The 20,668-nt window shown below is 45.1% G+C and overlaps 1 protein-coding gene across 2 annotated transcripts in view; it reads right to left on the bottom strand.

Annotated features, from left to right (window-relative positions):
* The window catches only part of LOC110501011 (hepatocyte growth factor), a 44,854-nt gene that overhangs the window by 22,758 nt on the left and 1,428 nt on the right, over window positions 1-20,668 (bottom strand). For both annotated transcript variants that reach the window (XM_090213657.1, XM_090213658.1), the window contains exons 2-7: window positions 14,822-14,975; window positions 14,461-14,573; window positions 13,739-13,853; window positions 5,341-5,483; window positions 4,628-4,748; window positions 4,126-4,244 (exon numbers count right to left, since the gene is read on the bottom strand). In XM_090213657.1, the coding sequence (XP_090069783.1) occupies window positions 4,126-4,244; window positions 4,628-4,748; window positions 5,341-5,483; window positions 13,739-13,853; window positions 14,461-14,573; window positions 14,822-14,975 (765 nt within the window). The remainder of the gene's footprint in view (window positions 1-4,125; window positions 4,245-4,627; window positions 4,749-5,340; window positions 5,484-13,738; window positions 13,854-14,460; window positions 14,574-14,821; window positions 14,976-20,668) is intronic.

The following is a 20,668-nucleotide window of genomic DNA, read 5'->3' as shown; positions in this document are numbered from 1 at the left end:
GAGACATACCGAAACCAACACTACAACAGACCACAGACTGACATTATGAGACTAATGGGAATGGGCTGTAGCCAACTCTTCTATCTCTGTCATGCCATTCAATAAACGAACACGTAGAGTACTAGGCTAATTGCACAAACAGACTGGACAGCCAGGGTAGGTTATAGGGTATTGGGTATCACATATCTGAGTGTCAGGACAAAGTGGTTATAAAAACAGATGAAGAGTATCTGAAAATCTGAGTTTCTGATATCCAACAGATTTTTGGGAGAGTTTAGACAGGTTTAGTTTGGGTATCTTTCTCCGTTAAGTACTAAAATACTTAAGTACTTTTCAAACATAGCTCTCAAAGCTCTACAAAAGGCTACAAAAAGGGAATATCTACTATCTAGCATCTGCGAGTCCCCTCTATCCTATACTGTACTGGCCTCGTTCATGGTGTACAGTGTTCCATAGCAGGTTTTGGCAGGAGGAACATGCATGTGTGGGTTGAGCCTAGTTAGATCCCTATTGCTTGGGTAGCTTGGCCTCTTACATGTGTGACTGTAAGGGTGGGTTACTGTAACGAAGGGCTGATGGATGTGGTACTCACCGCCAAGCCAAACAACCCTGCATTCAGCCTGCTTAACAAGGCTTCCTGGCCCTCTGGCCTCCAAAAAACTATCCTGAAAAACCTCTGAGCTCCGCTTTTTCATGTTACAGTGTACAGGGACGGATTTATCGGAATTTCTGCAACCCCTCCGGATTTGTGGGATTTGTGCTTCTATACTGTTTGAGAAATGAGCCGCGAACAGAAAAAAAAGGAAGGGAATGTTTGGAGAGGAGGACAGAAGGAGGATGTTCTTTTGGCTTGATGTAATGCATGCCGGCATCTAACGTCGGGTCACCTTTGTTATCTACAGGTTAGGCAGCGCAGAATCCATCTGGACAAATTATTTTTTACTCCCCGGTTGTAAATCACGGCCCTCAGCCGGGGGGGGGGGGGGGGGGGGGCGTGGGCTCAAGGTCAGTGTTGAACATCCCTTTGGATGAAGAATATCAAACTGTCTAAAAGTGGTTTCTATCCTCTCTCATCACACACACACACACACAGGATGTCATGTCACGCACATGCAAGTATGCAGGCACACAGACAAACAGCGAACTCCCCAACACACTAGCACGCCCTCTCATCCCCCCCATCTAGTCAGGTCCTCAGTTGTAGTGCCAGGGTTTCAGTGGACCTTGCTTTCTACAACACTTCTGACAATCTGTTATGGTTTCAACATCCATGATGTTACAACTGTGGCGCCTGTGTGTTCTGTTGATAACGATGATGAACATTACTCCCAATGCCTCCCAATCTATTGGAACTATCTGTGTCAGTAGCTATTCAGCCATTTTGGCTACCCCCCTACAGTTAATATATTTCATAAGGGTGAATCATAATTTCCACTTAAAGTGAAATTTCTAGTTAGTCTTCCATTGTCATCAATGCATGACTAAGGATGAGTTTACACAAGCAACCCAATTGTGATCTTTTGCCCAATTATTGGCAAAAGGAGCTGACTGGTGAAAATACCAATTAGTGGAAAAATATCAGAAGTAAGCTGCCTGTGTAAACCCAGCCTTAGTAAAAATTTGAAGTGGAAGTTTTAAACCGTCAAACTCTTCCTCCCCTGCAGTTGACAAATACAGCCCACTTGGCCTCACTCTGAGGTAAATAGCTTTCAGCTTAGAGGCACATGAAAAACGAAATATCCCAAACAAAGCCTCTCCCTGTCTCCTTTGGAAGGCTCCTATACTTATCTCGTTATTCCCCCAAACCACCATTGTGGCCCCTCTACCAAAAAAAACTTTGGCACTCTCAAAACCACAACCCGGACCTCCCTAAAACCACCACTTCAATCACAGTGGTTGCCCTCGCAAAAGAGGTTTCTAACCTCAAGGCTCTTTCCTGGTTAAATAAAGTTAGAAAGCCCCTCTACAGACTCAGTGTGGTCCACTCTCTTCCCTTCTGATCACAGTAGAATCCCCATACAGATAAATACATCAAAATATTGAAGAGTTCTATTGAATTCTGTGGGAGTCTCGTATTCTATTCCACTGCTAGGAAGGACTAATGGGGGAGATTATGGTTTGTTTAGTGAAGTTGTATGGGCATATATACAGTGAGGGAAAAAAGTATTTGATCCCCTGCTGATTTTGTAACGACAAAGACATGATCAGTCTATCGTTTTAATGGTAGGTTTATTTGAACAGTGAGAGACAGAATAACAACAACAAAATCCAGAAAAACGCATGTCAAAAATGTTATAAATTGATTTGCATTTTAATGAGGGAAATAAGTATTTGACCCCCTCTCAATCAGAAAGATTTCTGGCTCCCAGGTGTCTTTTATACAGGTAACAAGCTGAGATTAGGAGCGCACTCTTAAAGGCAGTGCTCCTAATCTCAGTTTGTTACCTGTATAAAAGACACCTGTCCACAGAAGCAATCAATTAATCAGATTCCAAACTCTCCACCATGGCCAAGACCAAAGAGCTCTCCAAGGATGTCAGGGACAAGATTGTAGACGTACACAAGGCTGGAATGGGCTACAAGACCATCGCCAAGCAGCTTGGTGAGAAGGTGACAACAGTTGGTGCGATTATTTGCAAATGGAAGAAACACAAAAGAACTGGCAATCTCCCTCGGCCTGGGGCTCCATGCAAGATCTCACCTCGTGGAGTTGCAATGATCATGAGAACAGTAAGGAATCAGCCCAGAACTACACGGGAAATCTTGTCAATGATCTCAAGGCAGCTGGGACCATAGTCACCAAGAAAACAATTGGTAACACACTATGCCGTGAAGGAGGGAAATCCTGCAGCGCCCGCAAGGCCCCCCTGCTCAAGAAAGCACATATACATGCCTGTCTGAAGTTTGCCAATGAACATCTGAATGATTCAGAGGACAACTGGGTGAAAGTGTTGTGGTCAGATGAGACCAAAATGTAGCTCTTTGGCATCAACTCAACTCGCCGTGTTTGGAGGAGGAGGAATGCTGCCTATGACCCCAAGAACACCATCCCCACCGTCAAACATGGAGGTGGAAACATTATGCTTTGGGGGTGTTTTTCTGCTAAGGGGACAGGACAACTCCACCGCATCAAAGGGACGATGGACGGGGCCATCTACCGTTAAATCTTGGGTGAGAACCTCCTTCCCTCAGCCAGGGCATTGAAAATGGGTCGTGGATGGGTATTCCAGCATGACAATGACCCAAAACACACGGCCAAGGCAACAAAGGAGTGGCTCAAGAAGAAGCACATTAAGGTCCTGGAGTGGCCTAGCCAGTCTCCAGACCTTAATCCCATAGAAAATCTGTGGAGGGAGCTGAAGGTTCGAGTTGCCAAACGTCAGCCTCGAAACCTTAATGACTCGGAGAAGATCTGCAAAGAGGAGTGGGACAAAATCCCTCCTGAGATGTGTGCAAACCTGGTGGCCAACTACAAGAAACGTCTGACCTCTGTGATTGCCAACAAGGGTTTTGCCACCAAGTACTAAGTCATGTTTTGCAGAGGGGTCACATACTTGTTTCCCTCATTAAAATGCAAATCAATTTTTAACATTTTTGACATGTGTTTTTCTGGATTTTTGTTGTTGTTATTCTGTCTCTCACTGTTCAAATAAACGTACCATTAAAATTATAGACCAATCATTTCTTTGTCAGTGGGTAAACGTACAAAATCAGCAGGGGATCAAATACTTTTTTACCTCACTGTAGGGAATAGGGAATGTGTGTGAGAGAATGGAGAAGTATTGGGAGGGACAGGGGCCCCCTCTCTCAACGAGGGAGCTGTGACATCGCATTAATGAGGATCCGGACGAGGTGTGTGTGTGTAAGAAAATGTGTACCATCCACTATTCTTTACTATGTGAGTGCTTCCTGCTCCACCTCGACCCAACACAACCCAACAGAACACAACAGAACCCAACAGAACAATATGCTGAGACCACAAAACCAGACTGATTATCTAACATGTCTGTCCTTCCACATTCTAAGCGTTGGTATGCCATACCAGTATCATTAGACAGTCGTTAGACATTAGACATTTCACTATTTGGGATAAAGAGGAAGACAGTAGAAAGTGCACACACTCACCACACACACTGATGTTGCAGTACTCCCAGGGTGTTTGTGGGTCCATGGTGTAACACCACGGACGCAAACGGTTGTCCGGATTCCGACAGTAGTTGTCATTCAGCCCTTTATCAGGGTACCTGTGAAGAAAAATATGAAAAAAAAAAAAAAATGAAAGAGACAGAGAGAGTTATGCTACATGGGTTCATCTCCTGTGTATTAGGATAGAGGGAGCGTTTGTGCAGCTGTGTGTGTGTGTGTGTGTGTGTGTGTGTGTGTGTGTGTGTGTGTAGAACTTGATGAGGGACTGCAGTGTGGTGGGTCTGAGTATACATTCATCCACAGACCTTCACCACATTCACTGCATACAGAAGGTTGACTAACTAACAGCAGTGGGCTAATCCAAAGATCACAAACAATTTACTTTGAAGTAATAAAAAGGAGTAATTCATTTAAAAGTAAGTAACGTTAGCCATAACTTACTGTGCTATGAATACATAAGGCTATGGGTTTCCTTACTCACTTTTTAGGTTGGTAGGGGTGTCTGTGGGGCTTGGATGAATCCCATCTCTGACACTCCTTCCCACTCTCTGTGTGATCCATCGGCCCTTTGTAGTCTTCCCCGTTACACCTGATACACTCCACTGCAAACGCAAAAACAACGTTAGCGCAACCTTCCCATAACACGATTAAAGATGACTAAATAACAGTCTGACTTTCATCTTATTGTAAAGTTGATCACTTTAATAATGTTAGCAACATGTTTATCTCTCAATCTTTGTACAATATTCAATGAGAACTAATATACTAGCATACTAAACATTTCTTGACACGGTAGTGAATTGGTATTCCCTGGTGCGTCAAAAACAACATTCTTGTTCAGCTACAAGAGCACAAGATATGTTTTTCTAGGTTGTTATCGGGATAACAGAGGGTTGTTATCAGACCGTAGTGGTACACTATTAGCAAGCAGAGTTCAGTTGAAAAAAACTTCCAAAAACATGGCTGCTTTTCGACAACAAATCAGCTTCACTCCAGTAAATGACATATCATTGACATTTCAAAGATGTCTATGTTGGGCAAACCAAAGGGCAATTTTTCCAAGCACAGATTAAGCCTAGTCCTAGACTAAAAATAATCTCAATTGAAAGTGCTCTTAAATCCAGCACTAGGCTTAACCTGTGTCTGGGAAACTGGCCCCAACGTGTAATTGGACTCTGCTGGTTGAGGTGTTACCTTGGGAGCACTGAGGCAGGCCACACTCTTGGTGCCTGACCTCTGGGTCTGTAGTGAAACACCAGGGCCCACTGCTCTCGTTCTTGGGGTTACGGCAGAAGTTCCCGTTCAGGTCCTTCTTGCCTAGTCTCGCCGGCTGGAAGCTGTGGGAAAGTGTGGAGAAAAACACTACTAAGCATGAAGTGGGAATGACCAAATGTGTGTGACAAGCACGATAGGAGTTGCTGTTTTAGGACTCATAAAGTTGTAGAACTTAATTTTGTTTAAGATGTGATTTCTGTGGGTTTCTCTTAGATATTGACGTGAATTGGGGGCCCTTAGCTCCGAAGGATAGCACGCTAAAAACTGAGCCAAAAACAAAGACAGTTGGTAGAGTCGCAACATGCTAACTTAGCTACATTATCTTGGACCATAGTAATATAGACAAAGTGTGATAAAAATGTATAGAAAATGGAAAATATTATCTTCTAGTACATCCTCCCTTCACATTCATTCCATGCCCTCAGGCTAATCTACCAGTAAATGCTTCCAGTCTGGCCTGTAAATCAGCCAGTAACTGCTACACATGCACAGAGTCTCACAACACGGATTTTACCACACAACTACCAATCAGAAACAGCAGCTCAACCATTTCTTGTTTTCACCAACTTCACAAATTGAAACATAATCTATTTCTTCTGCATTGCACATTAGTTCAGCAGAAGGGTCACGGGAGACACACATGGACACACACACACACACATGGACACACACACACACACATGGACACACACACACACACGGACACACACACACACGGACACACACATACACACGGACACACACACACACCTTTTGGGAGTAAAAGCACCATGTGAAGCATATGGGCTGTGCTTTGGCAAAGTGGGTGGTGTTATATCCTTCCTGTTAGCCCTGTCCGGGGGTATCATCGGATGGGGCCACAGTGTCTCCTGACCCCTCCTGTCTCAGCCTCCAGTATTTATGCTGCAGTAGTTTGTGTCGGGGAGCTAGGGTCAGTTTGTCATATCTGGAGTACTTCTCCTGTCTTATCCGGTGTCCTGTGTGAATTTAAGTATGCTCTCTCTAATTCTCTCATTCTCTCTTTCTTTCTCTCTCTCGGAGGACCTGAGCCGTAGGAAATGCCTCAGGACTACCTGGCATGATGACTCCTTGCTGTCCTCAGTCCACCTGGCCGTGCTGCTGCTCCAGTTTCAACTGTTCTGCCTGCGGCTATGGAATCCTGACCTGTTCACCGGATGTGCTACCTATCCCAGACCTATTATTTGACCATGCTGGTCATTTATGAACATTTGAACATCTTGGCCATGTTCTGTTGTACTCTCCACCCAGCACAGCCAGAAGAGGACTGGCCGCCCCTCATAGCCTGGTTCCTCTCTAGGTTTCTTCCTAGGTTTTGGCCTTTCTAGGGAGTTTTTCCTAGCCAACGTGCTTCAACACCTGCATTGCTTGCTGTTTTGGATTTTAGGCTGGGTTTCTGTACAGCACTTTGAGATATCAGCTGATGTACGAAGGGCTATATAAATAAATGTGATTTGATTTGATGATGGAGAAATAAAAATACAAAAAAGAGATGCTGGAGACATGGAAAGAGAGCAACAGAAGAGATGCTGAGACATGGAAAGAGAACAACAGAAGATATGTTGAGACATGGAAAGAGAGCAACAGAAGAGATGCTGAGACATGGAAAGAGAACAACAGAAGTTATGCTGAGACATGGAAAGAGAGCAACAGAAGAGATGCTGAGACATGGAAAGAGAACAACAGAAGTTATGCTGAGACATGGAAAGAGAACAACAGAAGATATGTTGAGACATGGAAAGAGAGCAACAGAAGAGATGCTGAGACATGGAAAGAGAACAACAGAAGTTATGCTGAGACATGGAAAGAGAGCAACAGAAGAGATGCTGAGACATGGAAAGAGAACAACAGAAGATATGTTGAGACATGGAAAGAGAGCAACAGAAGATATGCTGAGACATGGAAAGAGAGCAACAGAAGAGATGCTGAGACATGGAAAGAGAACAACAGAAGATATGTTGAGACATGGAAAGAGAACAACAGAAGATATGCTGAGACATGGAAAGAGAGCAACAGAATAGATGCTGAGACATGGAAAGAGAGCAACAGAAGATATGTTGAGACATGGAAAGAGAACAACAGAAGATATGCTGAGACATGGAAAGAGAGCAACAGAAGAGATGCTGAGACATGGAAAGAGAGCAACAGAATAGATGCTGAGACATGGAAAGAGAACAACAGAAGATATGTTGAGACATGGAAAGAGAACAACAGAAGATATGCTGAGACATGGAAAGAGAGCAACAGAAGAGATGCTGAGACATGGAAAGAGAGCAACAGAATAGATGCTGAGACATGGAAAGAGAGCAACAGAAGAGATGCTGGAGACATGAAAAGAGAACAACAGAAGAGATGCTGAGACATGGAAAGAGAACAACAGAAGATATGTTGAGACATGGAAAGAGAGCAACAGAAGAGATGCTGAGACATGGAAAGAGAACAACAGAAGTTATGCTGAGACATGGAAAGAGAACAACAGAAGATATGTTGAGACATGGAAAGAGAGCAACAGAATAGATGCTGAGACATGGAAAGAGAGCAACAGAAGAGATGCTGAGACATGGAAAGAGAACAACAGAAGATATGCTGAGACATGGAAAGAGAGCAACAGAAGATATGCTGAGACATGGAAAGAGAGCAACAGAAGAGATGCTGAGACATGGAAAGAGAGCAACAGAAGAGATGCTGAGACATGGAAAGAGAGCAACAGTAGATATGCTGAGACATGGAAAGAGAGCAACAGAAGATATGCTGAGACATGGAAAGAGAGCAGCAGAAGAGATGCTGAGACATCGAAAGAGAGCAACAGAAGAGATACTGAGACATGGAAAGAGAACAACAGAAGATATGCTGAGACATGGAAAGAGAACAACAGAAGATATGTTGAGACATGGAAAGAGAGCAACAGAAGAGATGCTGAGACATGGAAAGAGAGCAACAGAAGAGATGCTGAGACATGGAAAGAGAGCAACAGAAGAGATGCTGAGACATGGAAAGAGAGCAACAGAAGAGATGCTGAGACATGGAAAGAGAGCAACAGAAGAGATGCTGAGACATGGAAAGAGAGCAACAGAAGATATGCTGAGACATGGAAAGAGAGCAACAGAAGATATGCTGAGACATGGAAAGAGAGCAGCAGAAGAGATGCTGAGACATCGAAAGAGAGCAACAGAAGATATGCTGAGACATGGAAAGAGAGCAACAGAAGATATGCTGAGACATGGAAAGAGAACAACAGAAGATATGTTGAGACATGGAAAGAGAGCAACAGTAGATATGCTGAGACATGGAAAGAGAGCAACAGAAGATATGCTGAGACATGGAAAGAGAACAACAGAAGATATGTTGAGACATGGAAAGAGAGCAACAGTAGATATGCTGAGACATGGAAAGAGAGCAACAGAAGAGATGCTGAGACATGGAAAGAGAGCAACAGAAGAGATGATGAGACATGGAAAGAGAGCAACAGAAGAGATGCTGGAGACATGAAAAGAGAACAACAGAAGAGATGCTGAGACATAGAAAGAGAGCAACAGAAGAGATGCTGAGACATGGAAAGAGAACAACAGAAGATATGCTGAGACATGGAAAGAGAGCAACAGAAGATATGCTGAGACATGGAAAGAGAGCAACAGAAGAGATGCTGAGACATGGAAAGAGAGCAACAGTAGATATGCTGAGACATGGAAAGAGAGCAACAGAAGATATGCTGAGACATGGAAAGAGAACAACAGAAGATATGCTGAGACATGGAAAGAGAGCAACAGAAGATATGCTGAGACATGGAAAGAGAGCAACAGAAGAGATGCTGAGACATGGAAAGAGAGCAACAGTAGATATGCTGAGACATGGAAAGAGAGCAACAGAAGAGATACTGAGACATGGAAAGAGAGCAACAGAAGAGATGCTGAGACATGGAAAGAGAGCAACAGAAGAGATGCTGAGACATGGAAAGAGAGCAACAGAAGAGATGCTGGAGACATGAAAAGAGAACAACAGAAGAGATGCTGAGACATGGAAAGAGAGCAACAGAAGAGATGCTGAGACATGGAAAGAGAGATGGAGAATAAAAAAATGAATAGAAAGAAAACCAGAGGGGCCTTCCTATCAGCAGCTCGGCTCAGGCCTCAACCCCAACGCCTTCCTATCAGCAGCTTGGTTCAACCCTCAACCCCAATGCCAGGGCCCTTTCTTGGGGGAGAGCCGGCTCGGCACTCCCCCCTGTGCCCTCCGACCTCCATAGAACTCCACTAATGCACAACATCACTCATCCCATTGCCAGAGGAAACGCAGAGATCTAACTTAGACCACGAGAGAGTCTTCAGTGAAATAGTGGGAGTCCAGTCTGCTATGAACCAAAACCCTTCCATCCACGTGGTAGTCTAATGCCCAGTCCAGAGACAACCACAAGCCCAGAAGCCCCCTAGACACTAGTGTAGATCTGACCATATTACTTGCCTATACCATTAAGTTGCATCCACATGTAGTACCAAGGATCTAGGAGCTTATTTTGGACAGGGCCAGACTTCAACTTGGACCTGACCGACTGCCTGCCAACAGCCAAAAACATAATGAGTTGAGTCCTGCTTATTAACATATCAACACGTTCCTTTAACGTCATAAAAGTCTATCAGAATGTCATTAAAAAAATACAGGATTTCACTTTATCTGGTGAGCTGCACCCCCAGCTCCACATGAGGAGAGAGAGGAGCCAGTAAGAAGATTTACTGCCTGCCTGTCTGTGTCTGTATATACAGTATAGAGGAGGAAAGAAAGTAATGATGTTGGGCTAACAGATGTTAGCCAACTATTCATCTCCTTGTCGAGGAGGGGTCCCTATGGTGTTGCAGGCAGACACTATGCACATAGGTCTGGCTTTCTATTTGGACCTCTCCCTCTTTTTCTCCACATCCATCACTGTGTCTCTCTCACTGTGTCTCTCTTACTGTCTCTCTCTCACTGTCTCACTACGTCTCTCTCACTGTGTGTCTCTCTCTGTGACTCGCTGTGTCTCTCTCACTGTGTCTCCCTCTCTTTGTCTCTCTTTGGGTCTCTCATGTTTCTTTCTCTCTCTCTGTGCCTCTCACTCTATCTCTGTGTGTGTGTCTCTCTCTCTCTCTTTCTGTGTGTGTGTGTCTCTCTCTCCCCATCTCTCTCTCTGGACAAGGATAAACACACCAGCTTGTCTTTAGATTTAGCCCCAGTAAACTGGAAACTGGAAAACTGCATGCTGAAATGACAGCATTATGATCTAGCGGGAAATGATACAAGTTCAAAATGTTACAATGAAGAACTCTGGAACCAGATAAAAACAGCCCTCAAACTCAACTCTGGACCTCTTTTTTTCATTGTTCCCCTCTAATCAGGGACTGAATTATACCTGGGACACGAGGTGTGTGATTCTCCTCTAATCAGGGACTGATTTATACCTGACACACCAGGTGTGTGATTCCCTTCTAATCAGCGACTGATTTATACCTGGGACAAAAGGTGTGTGATTCTCCTCTAATCAGGGACTGATTTATACCTGACACACCAGGTGTGTGATTCCCTTCTAATCAGCGACTGATTTATACCTGGGACAAAAGGTGTGTGATTCTCCTCTAATCAGGGACTGATTTATACCTGGGACACCAGGTGTGTGATTCTCCTCTAATCAGGGACTGAATTATACCTGGGACACGAGGTGTGTGATTCCCCTCTAATCCTCGACTGATTTATACCTGGGACACCAGGTGTGTGATTCACCTCTAATTAGTGACTGATTTATACCTGGGACACCAGGTGTGTGATTCACCTCTAATCAGCGACTGATTTATACCTGGGACACCAGGTGTGTGATTCACCTCTAATTAGTGACTGATTTATACCTGGGACACCAGGTGTGTGATTCCCCTCTAATCAGCGACTGATTTATACCTGGGACACCAGGTGTGTGATTCTCCTCTAATCAGGGACTGATTTATACCTGGGACACCAGGTGTGTGATTCTCCTCTAATCAGGGACTGATTTATACCTGGGACACCAGGTGTGTGATTCTCCTCTAATCAGGGACTGATTTATACCTGGGACACGAGGTGTGTGATTCTCCTCTAATCAGGGACTGATTTATATCTGACACACCAGGTGTGTGATTCCCCTCTAATCAGGGACTGATTTATACCTGGGACACCAGGTGTGTGATTCCCCTCTAATCAGGGACTGATTTATACCTGACACACCAGGTGTGTGATTCCACTCTAATCAGGGACTGATTTATACCTGGGACACCAGGTGTGTGATTCCCCTCTAATCAGGGACTGATTTATACCTGACACACCAGGTGTGTGATTCCCCTCTAATCAGCGACTGATTTATACCTGGGACACCATGTGTGTGATTCCCCTCTAATCAGGGACTGATTTATACCTGACACACCAGGTGTGTGATTCCCCTCTAATCAGGGACTGATTTATACCTGGGACACCAGGTGTGTGATTCCCCTCTAATCAGCAACTGATTTATACCTGGGACACCAGGTGTGTGATTCCCCTCTAATCAGGGACTGATTTATACCTGACACACCAGGTGTGTGATTCCCCTCTAATCAGCGACTGATTTATACCTGACACACCAGGTGTGTGATTCCCCTCTAATCAGCGACTGATTTATACCTGGGACACCAGGTGTGTGCAATAAATGATCAGGTAGAAGAGAAAAGCAGCAGGCTCTGGACCTCGTAGGGTAAGACTTGAGTACCCTGCAATAGAGCAACCTCCAAATACACTTTAATACAACTGACTACACAATCTGTACCTAACAAGCTACTATACCAACTTCAAAATACTCCTTTAGTGATATTACAATCCAAGTCCTAACATCAGACAGCAGATGTAAGCCCTGAAAAGTCACACCTGCAATCAGTGATCAGTCAAGCATTCCAATAATAGTTACATGAAACCCAAATGATGCATGCTTCATTATGTGTAATTCTCACACACTGGGACAGTCTCACGCTAACCAGCTGCAACTCTCACCCCTTAAGGAGAGGGGAACAAACTTGTGTTGTGGTTCAACTGGAGGGTGCTGCGATGCATTCAGTTATTCGTCAGAAAAGGTCGCTGAACTAGGCTGTATATCAAACGCAGGAATATTTAGAGGTCTGTACATCTGTCCATTTGTGCTGGGGTCTGTGTGCATATCCATCTCTCTGTCTGTCTGTGCATATGTGATTCATTCAATCAGTCAGACAGTTTGCATGAATAATCCGGCAGCTGATCAAGGGGGAGGGGAGGAGGGGGCGGAGGGGGAGAGTCAAGGTGTCCTGGGGGAGGTGAGAGTGGGCCCTGTATTTTCATCTCGGTCGGAGGCTTGCATTTTTCTCATGTCTGTGGCTTAGTGAGCTCAGCTGGAGAGCACATAGCACATTACCTCAGTCTATACATCTCTACTCTCTCTGCACTCTCTTTACTCTCTCTCTTCTCTCTCTCTACACTTTCTTTCTTTCTTTCTCTCTCTCTCCCTCTCTACACTTTATCTACACTCTTTCTACACTCTCTCTACACTCTCTCTCTCTCTACTCTCTCTCTCCCTTCACTCTCTCTCCTTCCTTGTTTCTTTCTTTTTCTCTCTCTATCCATCTCTCTCCATCTGTTTCTCTATCTCCCCTTCTTTCCCTGCCTACTTTCTCTCTTTCGTTCACTCCCTCCCTCCCTCTTTCTCTCTCCACTCTTCTTTAATTTCATCTCCATTATCTCCTCTCTCCTTCCTCTCCGACCCCAAACATTGCTGTTAAAATGTCTTGTGGCTAACGAGCAGCGCTAACATGAACCTGGCTCCAAACCATCATTAGATATTCACTGGTCTCACTTAGCTTAACCTGAGAGCTTTTCCTGCTGTACCTACTGTACTTGATGACCTTTCCTCTTTCCTTTCTGCCAACCCTCCCTCCCTCTCTGACAATTCGTTTTTTGTTTAACTAGAGCGATGTAAGACGGGATAGGTCTAGGGGGGGTAGGATGTGGGTGTGTGTGTGTGTGTTAGGTGTGTATGTGTCATAACGCTACAGTGTTTAAGTGATGTATAAGTGTTTGGCTCTTCCAGTCACTGATGTGAGAAGAGGGGGAGACATTCTGTCTCAAAGAGTTTTACACAGAAGGAGCTCAAGTCATTAACCATCTGAGTATGTCACCCAACAATCCCACTTTAGCCTACAAGGCCCAACACTCTAACAAAGCCTTAGAAATACCACAGACTGACAAATCTGCATATCCCACAGAAAAATAACATTAAAAAATTCGGTAAAATAGAGAAAATTACGTGTGTTCGTGAGGGAAGGATTCAGCCCATGACTGACAGGGAATCTTGGCCTTGGTTACCGCCCTCCTGCCTTTGTAGTTCACCCCGGAACCGATGATACACTCCCTCACATAATCTAAAAATGCCAAGACGAGAGAGAAAGACAGAGACACAAACATTCATGTCAGAGTTAGCAAAACACTGTCATTATTTGCATGGAAGATATAGCTCCCTAAAGTTAATTAAATGTCACTTTGGGGCGTTTTGTCAATTCTCAAGCGCGAGACTCCACAGCTTAAACAATCCCTTGGGTCCAAACTGTAAACAGCGGCCATGTTGTTTATGCTCTGGTTGGTTCACCGCATGTTTGTGTGCACATCTCTGGCCACTGGAGTTACATAACTAGAGCGGGAAGGCAGTTGTTGTGTCAACAGACATCGAGAGCTCTTAAACCTTAGAAAGTCAAGCTCGAAGGATCCGTCACACCACAAGAACCATCACTCTAGACAAACAACATATCTGCATTGCTATAAACGTCTATAAACATTCCACTGACATCTCAGAACGTTTCGGAGAAAAGAGAGAGTGTATGATGCCGTGTTTGAGGCAGATCTCGCTAAGTCAACATTAACGGTTATCCAGCGTTTTTTCCAAGACAACATTTTACGAGGCTTTGGAGGGGGAAAAGCGACAGTGTAAGGCTAAAATGTCATGTTTGAGCTAAAGTCAACAGTTATATTTACCTTTTTTCTCATAAAGGTCAAAGTTCACCCTGTGTTCCCTGTGAGCACTGTCCATGAAGCGGTCAAAGGGAAGCAAGTGGCATTTCCTGTTTTGATGGTCAAAGTAGAATGCCCTGTAAGAACAGACAGGAAGTAGTTGAGAGATGAGCACTGGGTGATAAGAAATATGAAGGCTGTATGAAGGGAGGAGGGGGAAAGAGGGAAAATGTAGGTCACTGGAGAGAGAGAAAGATGGAGAAACAGTGAGGGAGTGAGTGAGTGAGTGAGTGAGTGAGGAAGAGAGAGAAACATGTGTGAAACAGTTGTGCATTTTGCATGCATCTGCCTCTATGACCATCTTCTTTGTTTGTGTGAGATGCACCTGCAGGTGAAGGTTTTCTTGTTCTTGCTGCACTTGCGAGCACAGTGCTCCAGCGAGCGGCTGTTCTTGACCATGGAGGGCTGGGGGCAATCTGGACACAGCAGCCTGGTGTCCTCACTCTTCTGGTACTGCTGTAACGACTGCTTCCTGCACTCTGAGACAGGACAGAGATGATACTTCTGTAACGACTGCTTCCTGTACTCTGAGACAGGACAGAGATGATGCTTCTGTAACGACTGCTTCCTGCACTCTGAGACAGGACAGAGATGATACTTCTGTAACGACTGCTTCCTGCACTCTGAGACAGGACAGAGATGATACTTCTGTAACGACTGCTTCCTGCACTCTGAGACGGGACAGAGACTGTACTTCTGTAACGACTGCTTCCTGCACTCTGAGACAGGACAGAGATGATACTTCTGTAACGACTGCTTCCTGCACTCTGAGACGGGACAGAGATGATACTTCTGTAACGACTGCTTCCTGCACTCTGAGACAGGACAGAGATGAAACTTCTGTAACGACTGCTTCCTGTACTCTGAGACGGGACAGAGACTGTACTTCTGTAACGACTGCTTCCTGCACTCTGAGATGGGACAGAGATGATACTTCTGTAACGACTGCTTCCTGCACTCTGAGACGGGACAGAGATGATACTTCTGTAACGACTGCTTCCTGCACTCTGAGACAGGACAGAGATGATACTTCTGTAACGACTGCTTCCTGCACTCTGAGACAGGACAGAGATGATACTTCTGTAACGACTGCTTCCTGTACTCTGAGACAGGACAGAGATGATACGTCTGTAACGACTGCTTCCTGTACTCTGAAACAGGACAGAGATGATACTTCTGTAACGACTGCTTCCTGCACTCTGAGACAGGACAGAGATGATACTTCTGTAACGACTGCTTCCTGCACTCTGAGACAGGACAGAGATGATACTTCTGTAACGACTGCTTCCTGCACTCTGAGACAGGACAGAGATGATACTTCTGTAACGACTGCTTCCTGCACTCTGAGACAGGACAGAGATGATACTTCTGTAACGACTGCTTCCTGCACTCTGAGACGGGACAGAGATGATACTTCTGTAACGACTGCTTCCTGTACTCTGAGACGGGACAGAGATGATACGTCTGTAACGACTGCTTCCTGCACTCTGAGACAGGACAGAGACTGTACTTCTGTAACGACTGCTTCCTGCACTCTGAGACGGGACAGAGATGATACTTCTGTAACGACTGCTTCCTGCACTCTGAGACGGGACAGAGATGATACTTCTGTAACGACTGCTTCCTGCACTCTGAGACGGGACAGAGATGGTACTTCTGTAACGACTGCTTCCTGCACTCTGAGACAGGACAGAGACTGTACTTCTGTAACGACTGCTTCCTGCACTCTGAGACGGGACAGAGATGATACTTCTGTAACGACTGCTTCCTGCACTCTGAGACGGGACAGAGATGATACTTCTGTAACGACTGCTTCCTGCACTCTGAGACGGGACAGAGATGGTACTTCTGTAACGACTGCTTCCTGCACTCTGAGACGGGACAGAGATGATACTTCTGTAACGACTGCTTCCTGCACTCTGAGACAGGACAGAGATGTACTTCTGTAACGACTGCTTCCTGCACTCTGAGACGGGACAGAGACTGTACTTCTGTAACGACTGCTTCCTGCACTCTGAGACGGGACAGAGACTGTACTTCTGTAACGACTGCTTCCTGCACTCTGAGACAGGATAGAGATGATACTTCTGTAACGACTGCTTCCTGCACTCTGAGACGGGACAGAGACTGTACTTCTGTAACGACTGCTTCCTGCACTCTGAGACGGGACAGAGATGATACTTCTGTAACGACTGCTTCCTGCACTCTGAGACGGGACAGAGATGATACTTCTGTAACGACTGCTTCCTGCACTCTGAGACAGGACAGAGATGATACTTCTGTAACGACTGCTTCCTGCACTCTGAGACAGGACAGAGATGATACTTCTGTAACGACTGCTTCCTGTACTCTGAGACGGGACAGAGACTGTACTTCTGTAACGACTGCTTCCTGCACTCTGAGATGGGACAGAGATGATACTTCTGTAACGACTGCTTCCTGCACTCTGAGACGGGACAGAGATGATACTTCTGTAACGACTGCTTCCTGCACTCTGAGACAGGACAGAGATGATACTTCTGTAACGACTGCTTCCTGCACTCTGAGACAGGACAGAGATGATACTTCTGTAACGACTGCTTCCTGTACTCTGAGACAGGACAGAGATGATACGTCTGTAATGACTGCTTCCTGTACTCTGAAACAGGACAGAGATGATACTTCTGTAACGACTGCTTCCTGCACTCTGAGACAGGACAGAGATGATACTTCTGTAACGACTGCTTCCTGCACTCTGAGACAGGACAGAGATGATACTTCTGTAATGACTGCTTCCTGCACTCTGAGACAGGACAGAGATGATACTTCTGTAACGACTGCTTCCTGCACTCTGAGACAGGACAGAGATGATACTTCTGTAACGACTGCTTCCTGCACTCTGAGACGGGACAGAGATGATACTTCTGTAACGACTGCTTCCTGTACTCTGAGACGGGACAGAGATGATACGTCTGTAACGACTGCTTCCTGCACTCTGAGACAGGACAGAGACTGTACTTCTGTAACGACTGCTTCCTGCACTCTGAGACGGGACAGAGATGATACTTCTGTAACGACTGCTTCCTGCACTCTGAGACGGGACAGAGATGATACTTCTGTAACGACTGCTTCCTGCACTCTGAGACGGGACAGAGATGGTACTTCTGTAACGACTGCTTCCTGCACTCTGAGACGGGACAGAGATGATACTTCTGTAACGACTGCTTCCTGCACTCTGAGACAGGACAGAGATGTACTTCTGTAACGACTGCTTCCTGCACTCTGAGACGGGACAGAGACTGTACTTCTGTAACGACTGCTTCCTGCACTCTGAGACGGGACAGAGACTGTACTTCTGTAACGACTGCTTCCTGCACTCTGAGACAGGACAGAGATGATACTTCTGTAACGACTGCTTCCTGCACTCTGAGACAGGACAGAGATGATACGTCTGTAACGACTGCTTCCTGCACTCTGAGACAGGACAGAGACTGTACTTCTGTAACGACTGCTTCCTGCACTCTGAGACAGGACAGAGATGATACTTCTGTAACGACTGCTTCCTGCACTCTGAGACAGGACAGAGACTGTACTTCTGTAACGACTGCTTCCTGCACTCTGAGACGGGACAGAGATGATACTTCTGTAACGACTGCTTCCTGCACTCTGAGATGGGACAGAGATGATACTTCTGTAACGACTGCTTCCTGCACTCTGAGACGGGACAGAGATGGTACTTCTGTAACGACTGCTTCCTGCACTCTGAGACGGGACAGAGATGATACTTCTGTAACGACTGCTTCCTGCACTCTGAGACAGGACAGAGATGATACGTCTGTAACGACTGCTTCCTGCACTCTGAGACAGGACAGAGACTGTACTTCTGTAACGACTGCTTCCTGCACTCTGAGACAGGACAGAGATGATACTTCTGTAACGACTGCTTCCTGCACTCTGAGACAGGACAGAGACTGTACTTCTGTAACGACTGCTTCCTGCACTCTGAGACGGGACAGAGATGATACTTCTGTAACGACTGCTTCCTGCACTCTGAGATGGGACAGAGATGATACTTCTGTAACGACTGCTTCCTGCACTCTGAGACGGGACAGAGATGGTACTTCTGTAACGACTGCTTCCTGCACTCTGAGACGGGACAGAGATGATACTTCTGTAACGACTGCTTCCTGCACTCTGAGACAGGACAGAGATGATACTTCTGTAACGACTGCTTCCTGCACTCTGAGACGGGAGAGAGATTATACTTCTGTAACGACTGCTTCCTGCACTCTGAGACAGGACAGAGATGATACTTCTGTAACGACTGCTTCCTGCACTCTGAGACGGGACAGAGACTGTACTTCTGTAACGACTGCTTCCTGCACTCTGAGACAGGACAGAGATGATACTTCTGTAACGACTGCTTCCTGCACTCTGAGACAGGACAGAGATGATACTTCTGTAACGACTGCTTCCTGCACTCTGAGACAGGACAGAGATGATACTTATGTAACGACTGCTTCCTGCACTCTAAAACAGGACAGATACGGTGAACAGACCGATGGAACAGACTGACAGACGGTGAACAGAAAGAGAGTAGACAGACAGACATGCACACACAGAATCTCGGCTATCAATCTCACACACACACACACACACACGCACGCACGCACACACACACAACACTAACTCCGCTTCCCTCAATCAATGTGTATGAAGCCCAGAGCTGCACCATCATTAAACGTTAAAACAGTGAAGTCAGCTGTTTATAGGTCAAGAACCAATGAACCATCATTGTTTGTATTATTTGACTGTTAGTTTTGCCATTTATGAATGTGTTATTCAATGTGTTTCTATGGGCTATAGTAGTAGAGGCCAAATTAAATATTTGAATATAGGTTGTTGATACCTACAGGGGTCCTAAAACTGTAAATCAAATAGCTAAATGATCCATGGTATGACCATCTTAAAACAATTCCATATGTTAGCTTAGTAGACCTCCCCAACGGCTTAGACTTTTAAGGGTTGTTAGTGTCTCCTGGCAGATATTAAGTTACATATAAGAAAGCTACAGGGACCTCAATTGAACATGTGAGAAGTTACAACTAGACATACTTTTGGTGTGAAGGGGTTTATAGGACTGAAGATATTAAACTTGTCATCACATGGTCTCTCAGAGTTCTCCTTATTGAAAATCCATAAATAAAGTATTTAAAGAGCATTTACTTTAGTGGTGCAGTCTGTCCTTCCTCATTTGTGACCAGAGTGAAAAATTATCAATTGAAAAGTGCTTAGGAGTTTTGAATGTAAGAAACATGTTAATGCGCCCACATCAGAGACAATTCGTTGCGTCTGTACTCTGCAGCTCACTGTGATGTCTGTGAGACTCTCCGTGGTCGGAATGGTTTCTGGGAGGACACAATGCCTGGGCGGCATTAGTACTAGATCTGGGACTCATCAATCACCCTGTTGTTCTAACATGCATCTCTTCTCACGCCGCGCAATTACACTTCACTCAGACTCTTCCTCTCCCTCAGACAGAGAGAAAGAGACATTCCGTTATCTCACCGACTCAATATTAGATTTAGGCGTATTCGTTTTTTAAATTGACCAACGTTGGTCCGATATAGTCCGAGTTTTTTTTGGTAGTGATGCCAAAAGACAAACTTCGGTTTGTTATTAGCGGATTAGGTTTTAGTCTACTATCTTGGCATTAACGTTAAACATGTCAATGTGGGAAGACGGGTACCGTTTCCTTTTTCCAAAGTAGAGAGGACCTGTATCCAATAAAACGCATCTCCTCTTTAAACAGCAAAGGAACCGGTTAAAGGTGCGTCTCGTTATCGAATTTGCATACGCATTCAATCTGTGTAAGTGAAAATTTGCGAGGAAGTTAATGGAACTCGGCTCTGCGTCCAGATGTGGCTATAGCGCAGCTCACCTCTGCGCGCACACGCAGGATTCACAATCTGACTATTCGGGCATTCGCACAACATCCACTGGGTTTAACCAGAGCAATTAAATGTACCTTGACTGAGCTCAGGAATTAAAATTAAGTTAATTTGTCATTTTCCCTGAGCAGTTAGTTATAGGTCTATTTAGGTGTTTTCAATCTAGCTTGATTATATCAACATATCAGTTGCGTGGATAACTGCACGAAATTATTTCAGTAGCTATGCATTTATCGTTCCAG

Source organism: Oncorhynchus mykiss, chromosome 21, assembly GCF_057628025.1.
Source record: "Oncorhynchus mykiss isolate SJ-2025 chromosome 21, ASM5762802v1, whole genome shotgun sequence".
Classification (NCBI taxonomy): Eukaryota; Metazoa; Chordata; class Actinopteri; order Salmoniformes; family Salmonidae; genus Oncorhynchus; species Oncorhynchus mykiss.
This window is presented reverse-complemented; position numbering and strand designations above follow the sequence as displayed.